Raw genomic sequence first — 25,273 nt, forward strand, 5'->3', positions numbered from 1 at the left:
GTGGTACCAGAAAAAAAAAAAATGTCAAATATCGGGAATGAAACAATACGTATCGATCTACTACCCAAATACCCTTACGTTCCTTCTACTTTTGTTTAATGTAAAGTTCTTCTTAGGTAGAGCATATCTATAGCAAATTATATACGGGTACGTTTTTTTCCCACTACCGAATTTTATTATAAAAATATTCCTTTATAAACAGTATCATGCAAACTCACTCTAATATAAATAATCCACTAATAACTTGGTAGAGAAAGGTATCCCAAGGCCCAGCAGCCTGGGGAAGGATCTCCACACAGCTCCGAACAAGCTAAGTGGATTGGATGTAGGATCACTACTGCCTTGGATTGGATTTAGGGGTTAAAAATCCACAAAACTCCACGCAAGCTGGGTAACTGAGGTCAGAAGTCCCACAGAGTTCCAAGCAAACTGAGTGGGCAGGAAAGGAGTCCTAGAGCTCCGAGCAAGCTAAAGACTCTCAAAGCTCCAGGCAAGTTGAGAGAGTGGATTTGACCAGTCAAAGACTGATACCAGATACGCAGGTAATCCTTGTTTTATAGCTGCTCAGCTAGTGGTCCTTCTTGGTCACATGACTAGTGGTGTCACTTGTGTTCCTCTCGTCTGTCACTGTAGTAGTCCGTATTAGGACGCACATATAGTTGTTTGGAGTTGTTTGTAAATACAAGCACGTGTTGGTTGTTCGTAAACATATTCGTGTGTGGGATATTACATTAAGAAAAGAACTACAGAATTAGATACGCTTTTATATATTTACTCACTTTCTAAACACATCAATAAGTATGAAAAAGGCTTATTTTTCTGTCTTTGGCTCGCACTATTGTACGCTCATGACCATTTGATCCAATTGAGCTACTGAGTTTGACACGCCTGTTTTAGAGTAAACCGCCCTTCACACTTATGCTACTTGATACCTAAATCTTGCACTCCAGAAGAGCTCTTATTGGGAAAAGGAAGAACTTTTCCTAAGTGCATGTAAAGCTTGCTTACACTATCTATATTTTATGATAAAGGCAGTATATGGTTCACATACAAGGTATGTAACTAATTTAGATATTAAGAAGAATTGGATTTTAAAATTATTTTCCAGGTTGTTCCTTGGGGTTTCCGCAAGATCTTAAATTGGATAAAAGTAGAATACAATAATCCCTTGGTGATTGTCACGGAGAATGGATTCGCTGATAAAGGAGGACTAAATGACATTGAACGTGCTAACTATCATACGGTGAGTTAGGAATTATATAATTTACTTCATTTAAAAAAAAATAACGAAGCTCGTGGGTTTTATCATGAGCTAACTCGTTTTAAAAAGTATGAGCGTGAGTTAACTCGAAATATAGGTGAGTTTGAACGTAAAACCAAGCTTAACTTCACGCTCAACACAGGATATTATTATTGTCACAAAATAATTTAATCATCTATTGTATGTTTGCTGTTGTCCGACCTCTGAGAAGAGACTTTAAATACTAATTTGTCATTAAACAAATACTACAGGTTAGTGCTAGAAATAGTAGTTCGACGCGACTAGAAGTACGTCTATTTCAAGTGACATTTGTTTAGTTGGCGGAATTTGTATATTTTTTTTAAATGTTTGTACGAAATTATGACACGATAATTATGTACGAATCAAAGAAAGAGAAAATATTTTTCCTTGTGTATAATTGTTTGGTTATTTTACTTCTAAAGAAATCAATAGAAGTAGAGACTTTTGTAATCTGCAAGTTTTGTGGGAAAAATCATTTCGATATCAAAAGTCATCTTGGTGTTTTAAAAAAATCAATTATTTCTTGAATTTCTCCATGTAATAACAAAATGGATTACCTCCCAGTTGGGTACATTCCCAGATGCGTACATGTCAAAATCCTTCCCAGATGCGTAAAAGTGCCATGGGCGATGATATGACATATTTTGATATTGATAAGAGTTTTCCCACTTCCGTACATGTTTAATAACTGACACAGTTTTCCTTGATTTTGAGCACTTTGTATTACTTTTTAAATTCCATTTTATGTGTGTGTGCATGCATTTTCCTAACCCGAGTAACATTATAGGACCACTTCCTAAAGCAGGAAGAGAATTTAAGTATATGCTAGTTTGTACTGATATGTTGACAAAACTAGTTAAATTAATACCTTTATGTGAGATCACAAGTAGGGGAGGACGGAGCTTGTAGTGACAGGAGCAAGTACTGACAAAGCAGATATTTTCTCCTCTGTGAGGTGGCAACGATGAGTGACGCAACTGCAAGTTTCAGAGTTTGGCGCGCAGTAATTAAGGTGAAGTTGGAGGTAACATCTCGTTGCGCATTGATACTACAGTAAATTTTGTGTTTCTACTGCACAAAGGTAAAATTTAGGGAATTCTTTGGAACATTGTTAGTTGAAGTTATTGTGAGGTAAGTAAAAATAGTTATTATACCTTTAGGTAATAGTGTTTCCTGCATTATTTCATATGATGTGTTGGAAGCAATACATTGTTCATTTAGTTCGTCACACTGTGAAACAAAGAAAGGGACGAGTGGGGCTAGTTGTGACACGTGACATGGGGCGTGTTGTGACATTGTCACAACTTACCCTATCTGTGAACTTATGTTCGATTTTTGTTTCATTTTGAGAGATGGTTCGTAATTATAAACGGAAAACAGAGAGAGAATTAATCAATTGTAGAAGACTATGAAAAACTACGAAGGAAGTGGAATCAGATGCATGCAGTTTACGTAAAGCACAAGAAATCTTCCATGTAAATAGAGTGTCCCTGCTTAGATATATGAAGATGAAGAAGAACGGAAATGATGCATTCACTATGTGATACAAGTAAACGCGTATGGTTTTCTCAGAATCTGAAGAAAAACAATTATGCAATTGTGCACGGTCAGCTTCAAAGATATTTTATGCGATTGGTCCTCGAAAACTAAGAATTTAGCATTTGAGTTAGCCACAGCTAACAAAATTAAAGTTCCAGAAACGTGGGTAAATAACAGATCTGTAAGCAAGGATTGGTTTGCTGCTTTCAGAAGACGTCCTTCGAATATATCCCTTCGGGTACCTGAATCTATGAACCTAAGTAGAAACACTTCTTTCAATAGACACAATGTTGCAACCTTTGATGCTAACTTAGAAAAAGCTATGGAAAAGTACAAATTCACAGGAAATTACATTTGTAATGTGGACGAAACAGGAACTGGAACTGTGCATAAACCTTTAAGGTTCTAGGGCAAAAAGGAGAGAAGAGAATTGGTGGAGTGACATATGGTAAAAGAGGAACGAATGTAACTATGGTGTTTGGGGTAAATACATTAGGAAATGCAATTCCACCAATGTTCATTTTCCACGTAAGTTCTTTAAAGAGTACTTTACTTGATTTTTTTTACCAGGTTGTATGGGGAGTGCAAATCCAAGTGGTTGGATAACAGCTTCAGATTCTCTGTTGTTCATGAAACATTTTTGTAAACATATTCGCTGTTCGCAATCATCTTCGGTTCTGATCTTATTAGACAATCATATATCTCGCCTTAGCATGAGTGTTCTGGATTTCTGTAAGGAAAACGAAGTGGTGTTATCTTCTCCTCCTCGCACCACTCGTCGCTTTCAACCCCTCGACATATCGGTGTTCGGTCCGTTTAAGAAGTTTTACAACCAAGTTCTGCCTGATTGGATGAAACCTCATCCTGCCAAAACAATATCGATTTACGATATTCCAACCATTGTCAAATCTGCTCTGCCAAATGCTGCAACACCCAGAAATATCCAAACTGGATTTCGCAGTTGTGAAATATGGGAGTTTAACAGGAACGTATTCACCGATGAGGACTTTCTATGTTCTTCAGTTACAGATCGTCCACTAAATTCTGAAAACCCACTAATAGTTCAACCAGAGAATGATAGTGAAATACTTCAAGAACCTACAGCCAGCGGAAGTAGAGTTCAATATCAAGAAATTATGGAAGGTCATAAAAGTCCTGAACAATTGCGGCCTCTCCCTAAAGCAAGTAAATGGTTAAATAATAACAAAAGCCGTAAAACCCGAAAGTCAGCTATTCTAACTGATACTTTTGTAAAAGAAATGCTTAGAGAAGAGTAATTAAATAAAGTAACAAGAATTAAAAGTAAGGGGTTTAAAAGACTGTTTGAAACTACGACCACTTAGAAAGAACAATGCAGAAGAAATCCTGTATTAGTTGACTCCGAGTCTTTTGAAAATGATGATTATTTTTGCTTAGTGTGTTTTAGTAAATCCGCACATGGAGCTGATGAGCTTCAATGCTTGGATTGTAAAAAGTGGGCTCGTGTGAACTGCACAAATATCCATCCCTATTATGTTTGCCTTAATTGCCAGTATGATGCTTAAATTAAGATTAAGTTTTCATTGGCCTAACTCAGTTTACCTAAAATCATTCTGTATTAGGAATTTTTGGATAATAAGGTTTCTTAATACTATGTCCTTGAGTTATAAATTTTTTAAAGCTTATGTTCTTCACACGATCGCTATAAATTCTATATTTTAACTTGTATACAATTCAACCTAAATTATGGTTGGATTTAGTTTTTTCTTTAAAAGGTCAATATTCAACCTTTGAAGAAATGTCAGTTTACATTGTAAGATCCAATTTGTTGGAGTGTTCTTTTGAAAGTATTCATTGGTTTACTTTGTTATTTGGAACAAACAGATTTTCTTTTAATAAATAGTATATTACAGTTGTATCAATGTTTTATAAATGTCACTACCTGACCCATGTGTGTCACTACTTGCCCCATAGAGGGGGCATATTGTGCCAAATGATATGGTTGTGTATGAAAATAATTTACTGTAAAACGATTATGTCAATCCCGAGGGTTTTATGCTTGGCGGATGCCAGAAGGACTAAACTTTAATAAATAAATATTACTATTTTAGAAATAAATCTTGTTAAGAAGTTAACAAGGTGGTAAGCAAAAATTGTCACAACTAGCCCCGCTCTCCTCTAAGTAATTGCTAGTGCATTTTATCTTAACATGTCTTTTCAAAACACCCCACCAATGTATCGACCTGTTATTTAAAAAAAAAAATAAAAACCTATAATCTCAAACGAATTCATTCAGTGTATAAAAATCCACTTGAGCTGCATGCATTCCTCCTCTCTTTATTTCTTTCCATCTTTTCATTCACCCGAATTTTGAGCCCCCTTACTTCGGCTCCCGGAGCCGTCGCTCCGCTTGTCTCTCCCCTCCGGCACGGCACTGGTCAATGTTTCGTAACTAGCTCGTTTTTAAAAATCCACAAGGAATAGTTTATTTTTGAGGGCTAAGTTTTTCCAAGAGTGTTTTAATCAAAAATGACCGGGGATTTTATTCATATTTCATAAATTCTCCCGTATTATTAGAGTTTAACAAACCACGAAATTTCCAAAGACGAGACATACCATATCAATCGATCAAAATAATACGCATGAGTGGAAAACTTCAGGCATAGTTTCCAAGAAAATGGAGAAATATTAATGAATTTGTAAACCTGAAAACTGATTACGAGAACAATACCACTTATTGAAGTGAAGCTGATACTAAATTGTACTCTCATTAAGCTCTTTATTATGATGGTACGTAGAAAGATAACAGCACAGAATGGTTAATGAGATTTAACTTAAAATTATCATAATAAAACAAATTTAATTTCAGTTCAACTAAAATATATTGTTCAAGTATAAAGCATATATAGTCGATAGACCACATCGAGTAAACAAGATAACATGCATGAGGATAAATTCTAATGTGAGTTTTCGAGAAAAGAAAAAAAGTAACAGGGGCGTCATTTAGAGGGGCAGGGAGGGGCAATTGCCCCCCTGAGTTTGAGATTTCTATAGATTTTATCAATAAAATAGTAGTAAATCAGTGAAATACGCGAAATTTTACTTATATCAAGGGGTTTTGTCCCCCCCAAGCAAAATCTGAAATGACGCTCCTGAAAAGTAACTTTTGTGCTGATAAAAGGTGTTATTCATTTCTAATAATAATTAAGAGATTATATTTTACTAAAATAGTTATACTGTACATGCTTATTTGTGTACTGTATACGTAACAAAATACAGTGTTAACTAGCAGATTGTTGTCTTTTCCTAACGATGATACATACTCTTTACTAGTGTTGTTGAATTTTTGTGACATTTGCGGTTTTCGGTTTTTGAGAAAACCGATTTTCTGAAAACCGAAAACCGCAAATGCGGTTTTCAAAACCGAAACCGCAAATGCGGTTTTCAAAACCGAAACCGCAAATGCGGATTTCAAAACCGAAACCGCAGATGCGGTTTTCGAAACCGAAACCGCAAAAGCGGTTTTCAAAACCGAAACCGCAAATGCGGTTTTCCAAACTGAAACCGAAAAAGCTCTTTTCGAAAGCGAAAGCCGCCCGAAACCGTGTTAGCGGTTTTATAAGGGATTGTCCTTTTCAAAGTAGAAACAATGTTTGCTGTTTTTAATTACACCTTTTAACAATTGTGAAAGCATCTATCGATCGAGACAAATGTATTGATTTATATGTGTGTTTTAACTTTTTTTATTTGCTCCAAGACTATTATGGTAATATGTGCAGCACAGTGCGAAAGGGATAATTCGATGGCTGTACAAGTCACAGCTAAATTAGGGTGACAAATACTGACGTTCGATCCTTAGCTTTTTTTTTTAGTTATTTCTTTGACGACTATTCAATGTACTTTTCGGCTGCAGGGAAGCAAACTGGACCCCATCTGATTTTCATATATGTTGTAAATTAGACCACCAGGAACACGGATCTGAAGGAATTTTGACATTTCGAATGTCGGAACTCGAGATATTCGAACATAAATTGACCATGGAAGAAAACTGGACCCCACCTGATTTTTATATATTTTGTAAAGTAGACCACAAGGAACACGTATCTGAAGGAATTTTGACATTCCGAATTTCGGAACTCGAGATATTCGAACATCAGTGAAAACGGAAGCAAACTAGACCCCAACTGATTTTTATATATTTTGTAAACTAAACCACGAGAAACACGAATCTGAAGGAATTTTGACATTCCGAATTTCGGAACTCGAGATATTCGAACATAAAGTAACCAGGAAGCAAAAAGGACACTATTTGATTTTTATATATTTTGTAAACTGGACCAAAATTAGCAATTATCTGAACGAATTTTGACATTCCGATTTCCCGATCTTGAGATACTAGAACTTATACAGTAGTTTTATGTAATATGTATAAAAGTAACGAAGAAAGTTCTGTCGCTTTTTGACCTATCACTTAGAGCATAGATATGTCACCAAAGACGTACCTGGAAGATCAAAAATAGTACCCATCAGTATCAATGACCTTCTGCCAACGTTCGGGATGGGCATGGATTCCTTCGCGGTAGAACTTGGTTTGCCGTGAAGCGAAGAAGGTATCAAGTGCATTTAGCACCTCTACTACGGAGTTGAACTGGAGTCCTCTAAAGTGAGTGTCCAAGAAAAGGAACAGGTGATAACCGGACGGTATAATGTCCGGACAGTATGGCGGATGCAATAGTGTTTCCCATTCAAGGTGTAGGATGGTGTTCCGGCTCATTCTAGCTATGTGGGGCATAGCGTTGTCCCGTAATGGGGGAACCCCTTAGCGATTGAGAAGTGTTGGCTCCAGGGTATTGAGTTTTTCTTGAACACGGCTCAACTGCTGACAGTAGACAGTTGCATTGATGTTCTTCTCTGACCGCCCGGTAGCAGTTCCCGATGCACGATGTCGTGAGCAGTCCACCAAACACACAGGAGGACTTTCTGGCCCGGAAACAAATCATCTGGGACACATAGACCCAACTTGTAGTGCTTCCCAAATTGATGAAGGTGCTGGCGAATGGTTTCTCGACTAACACTGAATGTTAGCACCAGTTCCTCACATGTCTGTTCGGCTCAATTGCTACCTGAAGATCCTCATTTTGTACATGTGTTGGTCTTCCGGCACGTGTGGTGCGTCTTTCGTGAGTGTTTCGTCACCGTTCTTAAACTTGCTAAACCACTCTTGCACTGTCTGCGTAATCACGACACCCTCACCAAAGGCCTGAGGTATCTTCCGCCCCGCTACAGTGGCGTTTGATCCAAGTTGGAACTCGTACAGCATACACGCCCCTATGACGCTCTGTGGAGGTTCCATATTCACTCCGTCCTTACATACGTTTACGTTGTAACTGAACTTCCACAACCAGGTAGAATGTCGGATATACCCACACCAACTGATCTTCGCCTTATCTCCATTCGCATTAAACTCACGGTATGAGGGTCAATTTTACACAGAATTCCACAAAAAGCGACAGAACTTTCTTGGTTACCTTTATATATCTCTCAGGACATAATATGTTTCGTATAGAGAATATTGTGTTTTTTTCATATAGCGTCTATATTAAACTTTAAGTTTTAATATCTCGAGTTCCGGAGGTCGGAATGTCAAAACGCCTTCAGATTCGTGTTCCTCGTGATCTAGTTTACAAAATATATAAAAATCAGGGGAGGTCCAATTTGCTTCCCTGCATCCTACTTTTCAAACGAAACAGTTTTCCAGATTGTACATTTTGCTTCAAACTGAGTTCTGCCCTGGCTAAGAAACGTAAATTCGCTTCTATAAGAGTCTTTAAAGTTACACTTGAAATTGTCGATCGGCATTCTTGTAGCTTGTGAAGGTATGAATAATTCAAGTATGTTTGTTACAGCATCTACAAACGAATATTCATTCGTATAGAACCTCCAATACATTACATAGAAAACACATGAAATATACAAAGAAAACCATTGTGCATTAGAGCAGATCTCTTATTAGCAAATGATTCTGCACACGCGCACTGCTCAGATAGCCCAGAGCTTGAGCCTGAGCGCGAGTCCAAATTTAACTCAATCGCGATTGAGATTGTCAAAGGTGTAGCGGTTTACGGGGAATATATCATACCAACACTTTATCAACTAAGTTTTCTTAGATTTTTCTCCAATCCCAAAAAGCGGGTGGTTTTTCGTGATTAAGATATGTTTAAGCGGGGGACGAATATATAACCTGAAAATCGGGTGGTACCCGCTAAAATAGGGTAATAAGCCAACACTCAACACTCAGAGATATAATAAGGTATATCCCTATTTAAGATCACTACACATGCAACTCATGAAATTCAATTTGAAATATCATCCACTTAGACTGACATCTTTTATATTATTATTACTCTCTCCCCATATTTTTAAAAATAGTACTGCCACTCTTTCTTTTGTTAACAAAAAGGCACCACCTCCCTTTCTTAATATAAAGAAAGAGAAAAGAAAGAAAGAAAATCTCTATCGCAATACACAATTTTATTGTTGATTTGTTGCCACTCCGATAAATGTGAATGTTGTGGTTTTGCATGTGTCGACTGGCTTCTTATCGCAAGTCCCAGACACCTGCAATAGTTTATACTAGACGGAAACACCGATCATATTTTATTCTGTATCTTTTTACTTCCCAATAACGATAGCCGTGCCTCTTTGAGAAATTGCAGCTTATTTTTTTTTATTCTGCCAATTGTAAAAGTATAGAATTTCCCTACACTTTAGGACATTTTAAGAAAAAATACCTTCTTTTCCTTCTGTAAATTTTGATCATTTTCCCCTAAGCCGCCGAGGGAAATTTCCCTCCATCTGGCAACTGAGAGCCGGTGTGGGGAAAGATTCTTTGCTGTTTTCTCGTCGTTACTTGATATTAGTGCTGTAGAATTTTTGTGACATTTGCGGTTTTCAAAACCGAAACCGCAAAAGCGGTTTTCAAAACCGAAACCGCAAAAGCGGTTTTCAAAACCGAAACCGCAAAAGCGGTTTTCGAAACCGAAACCGCAAAAGCGGTTTTCAAAACCGAAACCGCAAAAGCGGTTTCAGAAACCAAAACCGCAAATGCGGTTTTCAAAACCGAAACCGCAAAATCGGTTTTCAAAACCGACATTTCGGTTTCATGAAATTTCACTTTTTTCAAAAACCGGTTTTCGGTTTTTTCAAAAACCGATTTCGACAGCACTACTCTTTACGCACATGCTACTTGTAATTGTTTCACTAATAACCTGACAATATGATATAATTTTCTTTTCTGAAAAATCCATGAAGAATTTTTTTCCGGATGATTTTCTAGAAACGAATCGGCCGATATTGCTCATATTTCACAAATAAATACCGTGTTTACTCGCGTAATAGTCGTACTTTTTGTACCAAGTTTTTAATACAAAAATCCAACTGCGACTATTACGTGAAGAAAGCCGCCATTCAATTATCGCTGCGATCAAAACAATTTCGAATTTTGATACATACAGTATTGTGTCAACACACACACACAAACACACACACACACACACACATATATATATATATATATATATATATATATATATATATATATATATATATATATATATATATATATATATATACATACAGGGTTTTCATAGTCTGGACGGATTTAATTTGCTTATAATTTTCATAAAAATGCCCATAATGAAATCAAATAAAGTGCAAACGGTAGCGGAAGGATTAAATTTTTACCTGTAATCTGCACCAGCTCAGTTCATTCACCGCCACACCTCCAACTGGGCGCCATTTACGTCCACACATTCGCGTAGGCGGCCGAATGTCACCCGACCTTACCCCCTGCGACTTCTGGATTTGGGGTCATGAGAAAACGGAAGTTTATGCAAAGAAGCCAAGTGATTTGGAGAACTTAAAGGACAAAATCAGGGCGTCTGTGGCTGGCATTTCGGATCAAACTCGGCGGAACGCTGTGAGTGGATTCCAGCGCGGAACGCTCTGAGTGGATTCACATTGGGCGCATAAAGAGTGTACTGCCAAAACGGCTCGTCCGATTTAAAAAATTCCTTCACTTTAGATTGAAAACATCTCATTTGGAGACGGCTTCTCTTACATTTTGTTGTAACTCTGATAATAACAGAGTTACCCCATGTCAGGGGACTTTTGAGACACTGTGTATATTGGTTCTATAGACCTTGATGCAAATTACTTGTAAAGCTGGATAAAAAAGCACCACCTAAGGCCGCCCCTGCGTACTGTGACGCTTTCTTATTTGCTGTACTTATTCAGTTATAATAATCAGTTTCGTATTTTATAATACTCTGTTAAATTCTTACTTCTTTTAATACTTTATTTCATTTTTATTTGTTATTGGTAACTAATTTTGTTTAATTTTCAAAATTAACTTTTTTATTTGAATTTTCTTCTTATTCTTAACTGTAAGTCATTCAACATTAAAACAGAAATAATAAATTAAAACAATGTATTCTATGATTCAGGTAGGTTAAGTATTTAGTTCAGGAAAAAATGGTTGACAATAGCATAAACATGCGTTTCCAGTGCAATTTTTGAAAATTCCCAATTTCATTCACAGTCAAATATCAAAATTGAAATTTCTACTGCAGTTTTATGTTATATATAGCTACGTTTTTAAAACTGGTATCGCATAGCAATTTGCTACATAAAATCATATAACTGCGATGGAAACGAAAAATTACATCGCATATTGGGATGCGTCTGTGATCATAATTTATTACTAAAGTGAGATATTTTTGCAAAAAAACAAAAAAAAAGTTTAATATAGGTTCATGATAAATGAGGTTCTTTTTTTATTATTATTATAATTTATTGCAGAGAAATCTCAGTTGCGCCTACCAATCTCCTATGGAGTAAATGCACCATTGAAATTGGCCGTAGAATTTACAGTAAAGAGATTGCACTTTTTAATTATGCCCCCATAATTTGGCCTCTTTAAAACTCTGAACATGCACTTTCGTTCTACTACACCTGATGTACTACAAATGATCTCTAAACACACTAATAAAACAACCAGGTGCTACACACACACTCTCGATGTTAGCGTCTCAAATATCTTGTATATTTGCCAACGATATATTTGTATATCTTGTATATTTGTATATCTTTCTCTTCAGTGAAAACCTACATGACACATTTTCTCAAACTTTCATCTCTATAGATTTTCTCGAAAACTGCGCATAAGGATTTACCCTCAGTCATGTTATTATGCTGAACGTGATGTAATCTGTTCATTGATACACGTCCGATTTTGGGACAAAGCCTTTTCCATTATATATTGATAATGAAGAATTGTATTTATTTATTTATTTGTAGAAATACATTAATGAGCTTCTGAAAGCTGTAAAGATAGACAAGTGCAACGTTCAAGGCTACACCGCATGGAGTATCATCGATAATTTTGAATGGCTGAAAGGATACACGTAAGTAAAGTAGAATCTTGTTCGACAAATTTGGTCACGCACCTATCTTTAAGAGGCTGTATACTTAGAAGTATTTGTAGAAAATTTGCTTTGGAATAGGGCCCACGGTGGCTCAGTGGTAGAGCACTTACCTCTGGTGCGTCGGGTTCCTGGTTCGATCCCCGACTAAGTAAGTTGGTGGTGGATTTTCTCGGGATATTCCCGTTTCTTCCCACATTCTCATTCCATCGTTTGTTCCATCAGCATTTACTTACTTGCTTTCAGTGGCGTATTTACGATTTTGTTTCGGGAGGGGCTTTTGCTAACTTTCGGGGGGAGCTTTGCCTGGAAATGTGAAAATTCTCCAAGATACCGTAAATACGCGCGTAATTTTCGCCCTCGCACAATTTTCGCATCCCAATTTTGAAGGGCATTTTCTGTGTATTTTATTTTCCTCGCGTAATTTGCGACGCGGAAACTTTTTGTGAAACAGCATTATTCCAGGGATCAATTACGGTAGCTAATGAACAATTGGCAACGCAGCAAAGCCATTATTGTAAGGTAAGAAACCACACGACTTCTTCATCATTTTTTTAATGTTATTTTTCTACAAATTTAGAATTAGTTGTTTGTTGTGAATTCTTGCTACAAAGAAAATGTGTACCGGTATTTTCGTGTTATTTTGACTGGGGAAAAAATTAGATGATGTTCACTGATGTGGCTATTTTTCCCCCCGCATAATTTACGAACCCTTGTTTCAAAACAACTTTTTTCGTCTAAAGAGGTGCGAAAATTACGCGAGTAAATACGGTTTTTCATTTAATTTACTAGATAAGATTTGGGAGGGCTTAAGCCCGGAAGCCACCCCTCTAAATACGCCACTGTTTGCTTCAATAATCCCTCCCTTAGCCTCAAGGGCATAATCGTGGGACAAACTGACAGATTTCCTTTCATTTTTTAAAAAATTTTAATTTGGAATCAAAATTTTATACGTATAGCCATTTCTCTAATTTATTTGATTTATTTATGCTTAAAAGAAAGATTGCAGGACAATGTAAAGAGAAGTAGCAAAGTTTTAAAAATCAACACCTAAGATAAGTAATCGAAGAGCGCTAATGTTACGCAAAGAAGTTCAAATGTACTATATGTGGGTAGAGTAGGTATGTTAACCAAAGGAACATCCATAGTAAAGACAAACGTTATCGGTAATACAGGTGTGACCACTGTAATGCAAATTTCGAATCAAACAAACATGTTTGTAAGGTATGAAATGATCTTGGAAACTCCACGCATTGCTGTGTCAACCTGAAGTTGTAGCTGGTGAGGATGAATAACCTCAGTATAGTAAGTACGATTCAACCTTTTGAGCATAATTAGGATGAACAAGGGGTGCTATACAAATGTGAAGTCAACGACGACTGTTGCATTGTCATCACCTTGTTTCAATCTTATGCATTAATATGTGAGATTCTAGTGGTTATGTGGATATCGTGCGCGCCTGTGGGGCGGGAGAAACGGCTTCGATTCCCGATGGGACCTCATGTATAGGCATGGGCGCGAGACGCGAGAACGCGAGAAGTCTCGTCTCGTCTCGTCTCGCAAACGAGACGAGAACGCGAGACGAGACTTATAATATTTTGCGAGACGAGAACGCGAGACGAGACCTGATATCTTTTGCGAAACGAGAACGCGAGACGAGACTTCAGTAAGTCTCGCGCGAGAAGTCTCGCGAGACTTCTCGCGGTCTCGCATAGTTTACATTTGTGATATTGATATGGTATTCTTTTGCAAGTACCATCATACATATTGAAAAGAAGATAGTTAATAATGTCAGGATCGAGTTTTGTAATAAACATGGGTGTACCGACAGTAGAGCCCCAGCAAAGAGAGTGATGGCAAAAGAGCGACGACCAGAGAGCGTTAGCCAAGAGATCGACGGGTCAAAAGGCGACGCACAAGGAAAGCGACAGCAAGGAGAGCGACGGTCCAAAAGGGCGACGCACAGAGATCGATAAACTATGGATCAAATGCTTGAAACGTAGTCATAATTCAAAATCAGTAAAAATGGACAAAAAGTGCTATAATGAGGCTTTTGATTTTGTTAATTATCAATTTGACATCAAGTTAAAAAAAATGGAGGGCCAAATTTGGAAAAAGTAAAATTGGCGAACTGGACTTGGTACATTGGTGCATTTGACTTTGTTGATTATAAACTTACTAATTTGACATTAAAATTTAAAAATTCAAAATTGCGGATCCATATAGCGGACTGCGTCTGAAAAAGTTTGAGATTCGAGAGGGAAAGATACTTTGTCTACTTCAGTAGCTAGGACAGAGTCAATCTACCAGTCATTTATTAATTAAAATATAACTTAATGAAGTCATTTTAATTTTTCAGTTAAACAATTGTTCTTCTCCCCCTTATTTTTCGAAAGCTTAGTCCTCAACCGTATAGAGTCATTCCACCTGAAAGCGAAAAATCGAGCAAGACGGTTGGTTATGTGAATGATAATAACCAGAAATATATATAAAGTTCTAAACCGTGTGGAACAAAAACGCACAGTGGAATACTAACAATATTTTGATTCCAGCAAGAAATATGCTTCCTCCACAAGTGGTGAAAATTTCAATTTGTATTTCAACTTACTTCTGTCCCGGCATGTGTTTACGTGGCTTCCCGTTTCTTAGCAGCTGTAAAATTCCACAAAAACATTCTTGTAAACAAAGTCCGGGTGTAGAAAGGAATGCAATCACAAACGAGAGTCGTGTTTTTCTGTTTTCACTCCTTTTAGTAGACTCAGTTCACGATTGTTTGTAATTGTTTGCAAAATTTGATTTTGTTTGTAGCGGTTTCAGACCCTGGAATGCAGACAACACAACAATCTTGATGTAGCGTTGGAGCTTCAAAAGGCTGTAATGGTCACATCTGTTTTACAGATTGATATGTATTGCTTTCTTTTCTTTCTTTCCTTCTCTCTTTCTTTCTTTCTTTCTTCTTTTTTTGAATTTTGGAGCAACAACAACAATATAAAGTGACAACATGAAAACAGATAATTTAGTGAGGCTCAGAAACACAAATTTGAGTGTTTTAGTCATTTCCGATAAGAAGTTAGAGGGGGCATAGCTCAGCATCCGTTCTCTATGCACTACATACCATTAGCACTAATAGGAATTAGAAACACAAAAGATGATTTTTTTTCTATAGAAAGTACAGATTATACTTATTCTCTCAAAATTGCGTTCCCTTTGACAACAAATTTTTCAATATTTCTTCCGAAAATATAATTTTGGTTTAATTCATCGACTTGGACTAAAAAGATCCAAATATTTCGTAACCCGAAATGTGTATTTGCGTCGTCACTACTACGTGGTAAAAAAAAAAAAAAAAAAAAAAAGGACTGTCCACATACCTATAGTGCAATTTTGAATTTATTTATTTATTCATTTTCGATAGAGTTCCAAGAAAATGAACATAACTTAAGATTCAACTATGGTCGTATCTTCAACATGAATGGCGTGCATTACAAACCATTCCATTTTCCTTCCTATCACATATTGATAAGTGTTCAGACAAACACTCAAATCTCGAATGCGACCGCACGAAGATTTTGGCATAATTTGTCGTTTCCACATGGAATAGCTCTATAGGTATTGTCTACATGTTCAGCCGAATCTCCATGGAAGTTATTCCCTTCATCACCTTCGTTTGAGTCGTCTAAATTTTTGTCAGCTTCCGTGTTGGAAATAATTAAAAGGTTTACAGCTTCAGATGACAAATTCTTCATTTTCTTATGAAATGATTTGCCCAAAGAAGAAATGAAAGGATCTGTTGTTGCCAAAAGCCTTTGGAACTTATCATCCATGTTTTCAATACGAAAACAGTTTCGAGAAAAATTCTGACAAGCTGACAAGAATTCAGACGGTTCAGACGATGAATTCGATAAAGATTCGGCTGAACGTGTAGACAATTATATGGTTGAGGATGAAGCTTTCGCAAAAGAAGGAGAACAACAATTGTTTCGATGAAAATATCTTCAGTAAATTGTCCACTGATTTCGCGTATTTATTCTTTATATAACTCCTCCTGTACCATTACCACGCTAAATAAACACCAAAAATGAATTGAATTCAGGCCTGGTCATACCGAAAGTGAAAATGTTTACTATTTGCCTAAACAAACAGCTAAATTTAAGTATTTTGTTTTGTTTAATCTTGTTTTTGAGGCGAGAGATAGAGACTGGGCGAGACAAAATCAAATCTGTCTCGCCTCGTGACCAGGACTGGTGATATTCAAGAAACAGTTCACATTTGTTTCGAGATAATACACTAACGACGTCTCAAGATAGACTAATTTTTCCTCTTGTCGCATCTCGCGAGCATCACTAGTTAATATAAAAACTACTAATACTATAGAATTAAACGCGTTTGGACCCGACACTACTCGAAACTTGAGCAAATATCGAGTCGAATTGGAGATTTTTTGAGCCGAGTTCTCGAGTGGATATAAAATGTTTTTATTTCGAATGAAGCCAAATTTAAAGAAAATTTTTTTGAACTTGCTCGTCCCCAACCCTCGAACAGAATGGGTCCAGAAAAGGTAAATCAATATTGTGCGTTCGTGCTGTACTTTGCAGTAAGGAACAATGCTGTCATAATTATGAACTCCCCAAAGATGTTAATGTTCTACAAAATTGATACCTTAGAAGTGCATGGTTCTCATCGAAACATCCCTTCCACACATCATCATCTGAAATCGTAGAGACAATCGCAGACGAAGGCAAGTCAGTAACTAATAGTTTATTTCTAAACTTTTGGGCTAGCATTTATTTGAACATTTACTATAAATTTATTAATATGTCGACTAGTGGAAATAAAAAAAAAATACAATTTTCCTTTGTATTATGAAATTTGTATTGATTTTTTTTTTATGTTTTACTGCTATTTTGGTAGTTTCAAAGTATCTAGTTAACGGAGTAAGTGTTGTGACTTTTTGGCAACACTGATAGTTGCTTAGTTAGCTGTTCTTGTTTCTTGAAATGGTTTGGTCAGGTTGTCACAATTACTGATTTCATGATAGGTTTAAGTTAACAAGGTTAGTCAAAATCTAGTTATTTTAGGAGATTTCCTCATGACAAAAGATTCAAGAAATAAAGATTGTGTTAGTTTTTCTTTGTCATTACTTTCCCAAAATGTAATAAAATAGATTCTTCCATTATCTACACTGTTTTCTTTATTTTCTCTTTGGGGTCGTGAGCCAAGATCTTTGGTCATAAAGTTCTTGAGGAGGGGGAGGAAAATAGGGAAAAAAACGACACGTTGTCTTGTGTATCCACCCTCCTCCTGATGATGAGACAACATCTTGACAAATCATAAAAGCAGGATAGCAAATACCAATACAATGCATTTTTTTTTCTTTATTGAGGACATATTTGGAAGCTGTCTTTTCGGAAAATTTTGTCGAAACAATGAACTTAGGTAACATTGCATATTCGCGGCTGCGGTTTCCGGTCTTCTGTTATTGCACCCTCGGTAAAAATATCCTAGTTCAAAAATATACGGCTCGCTTTGATTTTTCCTTCAGTGCAGAAATTCGAGGCTTCGGTCAGAGGATACCATATCTTCTCTCTCTCTCTCTCTCTCTCTCTGTTTCTGTCTGTCTCTGACACTCTGACTTTCTTCTTCCTATTTTCAATGCATTATATATATTGTTTCCCCTGCCCACCAAATTGTTTTCTTACGGTAACTTGTTTTATGAAGGCAGAAAAAGGGCCTATTGGCTTGTCTAAGAAGGAAAATTTTTTAGTCAAATAAAGCAGTTGTTTCTTTCCGTAAACATAAATTTAGGATAAATGGATTTATGGCTGCAAGACGGATCCTCTCACCAAAACCAGAACTGATATCTGCTTAGATTTTATTCGTCAGAAAAGGGGGGAGAGAAACAGTGACGACGCCAGAGGGGGGGGCAAGGGGGCGAGCACCCCCTAGTAGCTACTTCTGCCCCCCTGACTGCTACCTAGACTGCCCCCCCCCCAAGATTCCTACAATCTTTAAACATTCTACATGTAGTATTTTATATCAGTATCATAACCAATCTCATTGTCAAATTGTAGTCTACTGTACTTTCCATGCATTTACTATGTAGTAGATAAGTCCTCAAGCTTTCTTCTTTGAGCGGCTGAGTATTTCTGTTTTCTAATTTAGCGCCTTTTGAGGTAAATTTTAGTTATACTTCTTATGATTTTTAATTATTGTGCCTAGCGAGCAATAGTAGATTTGGTCGACTTGTTTTCTTCTCATTGGATCAACTTCGATTGGAAATAAAAGAAAGGTAAAACTAGTTACGTAACTTGTTTGTATTTATCCAGGTTTGAAGTTTTCAGTTTCATATTTTGTTTTATTTAAAGGTTCTATACTTCTTTTTTCTGAAACATTATTCTCGGCTTTCAATATTCAGAGGATGTGCTTATAACAGCTTAGTTTGCAACTACCAGGGCTTAATTTTTTGAAGGGGATAAAATGAGTTGTGTTTTCCCTTCCTGCAAATGATAATAATAAATTTATGGAATTAAATTGATTCCCAATAAAACGTATTGTCAGGGTGCTGATCTTTAGTTAGTAATTGGCTTACACTATTGCTCCCTTACTTATTTTGTTTCAAAGTACTGACGTGACGTCTACCATATTGAGTAGGAGCTGCTGAAAAATTCGTAGCCTAACCCAGAAGGAGTGCACGTGGAATGGTGAAGTTTTACTTCTTCTACACTTTCCCCGAAAGTCTATATACTACCTTGTACACTGCTCTAGTTTTTGCAGAAAAGTTAAAAAATCTGAAGATTTCCTCACACCACTGTTCGTAGCACTATCCCTATCAGATCTAAAATTGCGTTCTTTCAAGTGTTATTTAAGTTTGGGAATTAAGTACACGTAATAGTTAGACGGAGCTAAATCTGCGGAATAATAATGATGAACTAGACATTGAAATCCTAGATTATGCAATGTCAGTTGTGTTCGCAGGGGCTTGATGGACAGATGTATTATCCTGAAAAAAAAAAAAAAAACAGAATTCCTTTCTTTTCATTTTCCAGTGCGTTGAAATTTGAATTTTTCTTTCAGTTTTGTAAGTAATGTAGAGATTCTGGATTAATTATTTGACCGTTGCGGAGGTAGTCTATGAGTACGACTCCATACTTACCCCAGAAGAATGTTGCAAACAGTTTCTCAACCTACTTCTGTGTCTTGAACTTCTTGGGGCATTGGAGAAATGAGCGCTACTACTCCATTGACTGTTGTTTCGATTCAGGATCATAGTGGTACAACCATATTTCATCTATGGTTACTATTCGTGAGCGAAATTGATCAGCATTACGGTCAAATTGAAAGAAGATTTCTCTTAATGCCGTCACTCTTTTATTCTCCTGACAAATATTTTGGGAACCCATTATGTCGAGAACTTGAGCATACCCAAGCCATTCTGAATTATGCTACCGACGAGTTCCAAAGAAATGCCCAGAATCTCTGACACAAGTTTTGCTGAGAAGGTAAAAACTGAGAAAGCGGGGTGCAGCCAGACCTCAGACTATAATATGTATATCGTGAGTTTACTATACACTTTAAAAAGTATATAAACAATAGCTTAAATTATTTTTGTCACTCAAAAATTGGGGTGGCCTATACCCTCCGGCCCCGGGCTATATCCACCACTGACTGAAATAGTGCAATTTTCAAGAACAATGTCACATATTGCATCCATGATTTCGGGAAGAGTCATTGCTTTTAATCATCCTGGATGTAAAAAATAATTTGTTGGGAAATCACCACGTTCATACTAAGCCACTTACTTCTTCACCATTGTATATAACGGAGGAGAGACCCTTGGTGGTACTGATTTCCTAATTAATTTACTTCGGTGACTTTCCTTGGTGGAATAAAAATGGTATAACAGTTAGGATCTGAATGTTCGTGAAATTATCTCTTTGGGCACACATAATCACTTCAGAAGCCTGAGAAACAATAGGAATTTCATTATTAATATGCAAATTTGTATTTGTACATACAGAGATATGTTTTTCTAAACTGGGGTTTCATTTTTCTACCTAGTACCTACACTCCTTCTGGATTGGACTAGGATATTTTCAGCAACTCCTCGTAAATTCTCTCTCTCTCTCCCTATATATATATATATATATATATAGAGAGAGAGAGAGAGAGATGCGTAGCATATAGTACTGGACGAATGTGTTACTCTTAGCATATGCGAAAGTAATTCAATTTATGTTTGGATTTCAAAAGTTTCATTGAAAAATATTTCATATGCAGACGTTACTTATTTGTTAGTTACAAACTTTACCTGAAATAAGTTTAAGTTATAATCATATCGGTCTAATATAAAAACAGCAACGAAATTACACAATGTAATGTAAAATAAGTCAAACGTAATAAATATGTCATATTTGGCATGGCAAATAGCCGCCCCCCTGAAAATGTATCTGCCCCCCTAAGAACTTAAAGCTGGCGTCGTCACTGGGGAGAAAAATGCTGTCGGTACTCCACTACTTTTTTATGGTTTTGTTTTGATTTTGAGGAAAAAACTAGTGTTTCAGATTGCAAACAGTTTGAAATATTATTTCAGATGAGCTTGGTTCGTTGCGTGAATTTCATTCCATTCCTCAGTTTGCGAAAGACGGTTTGTATTGAGATGAAAGTGCATTTAAGTTGTGAAATATATATTACTAACGCTGCATGTTTACTATAAATACGACTATTTGAGTTACCGTTCTTACCAAGTTATTTGAAAGTTTTATCTTGCAAGTAAGATTACTCAAATGTAACATGCCGATTTCATTCATACTTTACATAGACAAAGACTACAGAAAAATGGCATTTTTTAATACCGAGAATGTGGGCTGTAAAATCAGGCATTGTGAATCGGAATGAATGGATAAGCATTGTGTAACAATGCAACTATGAAACAAAACTATGTAAACTTTGAGTATACATTATTTTAAAAGGGTCGAATGAAGACTATATTATTCCAGTATTGATTTGCGAGACCGCGAGACCAACGCGAGAAGTCTCGCGCGAGACCGCGAGACGAGACTTCCAAAATTTTGCGAGACGCGAGACGAGAACTTAGGTCTGCGAGACGAGACGAGACGCGAGACGAGAACAGCTTTTGATTTTGCGAGACGAGACGAGACTTGTTTCAGTTCTCGTCTCGTTTGGTCTCGCGCCCATGCCTACTCATGTAGTTCGGATCCAACGTTAGACTGGAGATTCGCGTCTCACATAGCCTTGCTTCTGAAAGTGACACTAAATTCAAAACAATACAATGCAAATTGTATTAATAGGCGCAAAGTGCAGGCAACATGTGGGAGGAGTGGAACTGCAGTTACATTGAAAGAAAAGAGTGATTATTTGTCTGCCAATGATCATTCAATTTGTTCATTATGAAACTTTTCAGATCATTGAATCCTCGGATATTCTTTCTCTTATTTTCTTTAATATTAATACAACGTCGACAGAGGGACAAAATATGACCTAAAATATGATACAATGACCCACAATAAATATTTAAAAAATTAGTAAGAATAATAATTTATTAAGAAATTTACAGTTATTTTGTCCTGAATAAATATTTTTAAGCTCTGAAGTATAAATCATAGCACATTGCTGACCCTACAAGAGAGTAGCTGAATAACCCTCTCCTTTTTGCCAATACTGACAAATATTCCTAAGCAACAAGTAAAATTTATCTAAAATATATGTTTCTTTTATATCACTGTATCGACATAATACTTTACAGTGCTTAATATAAGACTTTAACTTTGAAATGTGTGAAAAGTTTGATCGTAGCCACTTAAAATTAAGTAGCAATTTAATTTAAAAACCGATAGTTGTTTATATATAGTGCGATAGTTGTTAGTATATATATATATATATATATATATATATATATATATATATATATATATATATATATATATATATATATATATATATATATATATACGGGGGTTAGACAAAAAAATCTAAAATGTTTGCAAAAGTGGGAAAATCATACCTAGTATGGTGTGGGGGCCTCCTTTTGCGTCCAAAACAACTTGGATCCGACGTCGAATGGACGTATACAGCTCCTGAGTCGTAGGGTGTGGAATTTTGTACCAATGTTCCTCCAAAACAGTTCCTTAAGGAATGCTGGTGGAGGGTAATGAGACCGAACACGCCTTTCTAACTCAGACCACAATGGCTCAATGATGTTCAGATCTGGTGATTGTGGGACCCAGGGGAGGTGTGATAGCTCCTGGTCATGCTCCTCAAACCATGATTTCAAGGTTTTTGCAGCGTGACAGGGTGCCAAATTATCTTGGTAGATGTCATCACCATCAGGGAACAATATTTGGGACATGGGTAGAACCTGATCTCCCAAAATGGCCTCATACGCCTTAACATTCATCATTCCGTGCAGGGCTATGACAGGAAATGCAGAAAACCACGATATCACTGCCCATACTGTAACAGAACCACCCCCATGGTTTACAGTTGGAAGCAGACAGTCTGTATCATAGGCATGCGACGGTGTTCTCCATACGTAAACACGACCGGTTGTTGGAAACAATTTGAAGGTCGATTCATCGGACCACATTACGTGTTTCCACTGCTCATGAGTCCACACCTTGTGGTCCTTCCATCACTGGATACTCCTCTTCGCATTTACTGCTGTGACCAAGGGTTTGGCGATAGGGACCTTGCCATGAATTTTCACTTTATGAAATTCCTGTTGCACTCTTTTCGATGGAATTGGGTTCTGAAGGCCGGAATTGAGTTCAGGCGTAATTTTCATTGCAGTGGTCTTCTTTTTAGCTGCTACAATCCATTTTAATGCCCTCCGGTCCCTATCTGACAGGATTGTCATTCGACCACTGTTGTGATTTGCAGACGTCGTTTGCCCATAAATTGTGTATGCCCTCGTGACATTGGACACAGTGCCTTTCGATATCCCCACAATGTTCGCCACTGTTGCCACTGAAGCTCCAACCAGGCGGGCACCAACGATCATGCCTCTTTGGAAGTCTGTCAGATCGCCCATTTTACCGCACCACTTTCACACTACGACACTCACAGACGAACTGGTTACTGCTAATGGAAGAGGAAGGTCCACATGACACATTGAAAACAACAAACGATCGGTAACCGGAACACTTATTATACAGTGGAGGGCCATCTTACGTGTCCTGTATGAAGTGTTTTTAGATATTTTTGTCCGACCCCTGTATATATGATTGGTTATCGATCTTATGATTGGTTCTGAGCGATGAAGTATACTCGCCTCACAATATATGAGTCTTGCACTTTTGGAAAAGAGAAATTGAGAAAAGCATTCTGTTTATGAGAAAACAAAATTGCATACGAGGATGGAGATCTCTTCTAGTAATTGCTCCACAAAAGTTACATCATGGAGTAAAGAAATTGTTATAACATTGCTTCATGAATGTGTTAACTGTGTATGTTGAAAGTGTTATTACTTAATATCCACAAGACATTGCATGCAGCAGCATGTTCTATCAGAACTAGAACATCATGAAATTAGGTTAACTTTATTTGAACTATAGCGCTTGTCATCATTGGGAAAAGATTAATGAAATTAGAAAGGACTAAGGAATACGCTGGAGATCAAACACCTAATTTATCAATGAAAGTTACCAACTTTGGGCATCATGCCATGTAATAGTGGATCAGCTGGATATGTGCTGAGCGATGTAGAATTTGATACACATTTGGATGTTTTATTATGGAAGATATACCTAGTAAAATTCTAAGAAACTATAATTTATTCATGTTTCTCTCTTTAAAAACTGAAGTCTGTGATTGAAAGTGGTAATATATTTTAAATACTTTTCCTTTCTTTTCCAGCGAGAAGTTTGGTTTGTATTCTGTAGATTTCAATGATCCACATCGGCCACGAAGTGCAAAGCAATCATCTCGAGTCTACAGTAAAATCATCAAAGAGCATGGATTTCCACCCAACACAACACAGCAGCAAATTGATTAAATACGTATTTGTATTTGTAATCTATTTGCCGAGCAGAAACAATATTAGTCACCTTCGTGATAGCGTTAAAATAAGAGCCATAAGGAATGGGTCTATTTTCAGTGGAAATCGTTGAAATAAATGCTGTAATACAAGGCGAAGCGCAAAATTGAGAAATAATCATGTGATCTTTTCCCTTTTGAAAATTAACCGTACAGTAGATGATTTGTTGCAATAACGCAAACCAGCACATTAAGAGTAAAATTTCACACATGGTTAAATTCATTTAAAAGGAAACCAATTCCCGAATTTTGGACTCAGGGGAGGATTGTCGTTAGTAAGTTCAAAAGCTAAATTCCTCTTATAAGCTTTTAGTACTACATAGCTCTGTGAAACCGCCTTTTCGAGTTACACGGCTATAAACACTAAATATTGAGGTCATTTAGACGCAGAAGACGATATGCGTCTTCAAGTGACTTATGTGACGACGGACATTGAAGAAGCAGGCACATTGTTCACATTAACTTCGAGTGTGTAGTGCATGTCCTATAGTTGTATCATTTATTCTTATAGTTGTATCATTTTGTACATATCAGAAATAAAAGTTTTTAGACTAGTAAATAAATTAATAAAAAATGAATTTCTGTTTTATCATGGTAGACATAATAGCTTTTTTTTTTTTTTTGTTTTTGTTTGTTTTGTATTCAGAACATAGGCAGATAGAACTAAAACTCTTTGGTTTCCACATGGAACTTTTACTTCAGAAAGGGTTCTGCGGCTGCAAAGGTTTGGTAGGCGCTGTTTTGCATGATTTATGTTATGTTGTGATCCGCAAATGTTGGAAGACCGTGATGGAACAAGATTCTTTGTGGATCACTCTACTTACATTGTTGAGATTGGGATTTCATCGGTAAAAGTTTGATTAACTATTAAAATATAAAATTTTTGATTACCTTATCGCATTGCAAGTGATATGAATCTAAAGCAACACGACTGGCTGAA

The 25,273-nt window shown here is 36.7% G+C and overlaps 1 protein-coding gene across 1 annotated transcript in view; it reads left to right on the forward strand.

Moving 5' to 3' along the window:
* Window positions 1–24,906, forward strand: part of LOC145664145 (myrosinase 1-like) — a gene marked incomplete in the record, with an annotated part of 131,655 nt that extends 106,749 nt beyond the window's left edge. The window contains 3 exon segments of the mRNA XM_081730545.1: window positions 1,109–1,243; window positions 12,158–12,264; window positions 24,154–24,906. Of these exon segments, the coding sequence (XP_081586671.1) occupies window positions 1,109–1,243; window positions 12,158–12,264; window positions 24,154–24,292 (381 nt within the window).
* Between the last annotated feature and the right edge of the window lie 367 nt (window positions 24,907–25,273).

The sequence above is a fragment of the Thermobia domestica genome, chromosome 11 (genome assembly GCF_964235325.1).
Source record: "Thermobia domestica chromosome 11, izTheDome1.hap1.1, whole genome shotgun sequence".
Classification (NCBI taxonomy): domain Eukaryota; kingdom Metazoa; phylum Arthropoda; class Insecta; order Zygentoma; family Lepismatidae; genus Thermobia; species Thermobia domestica.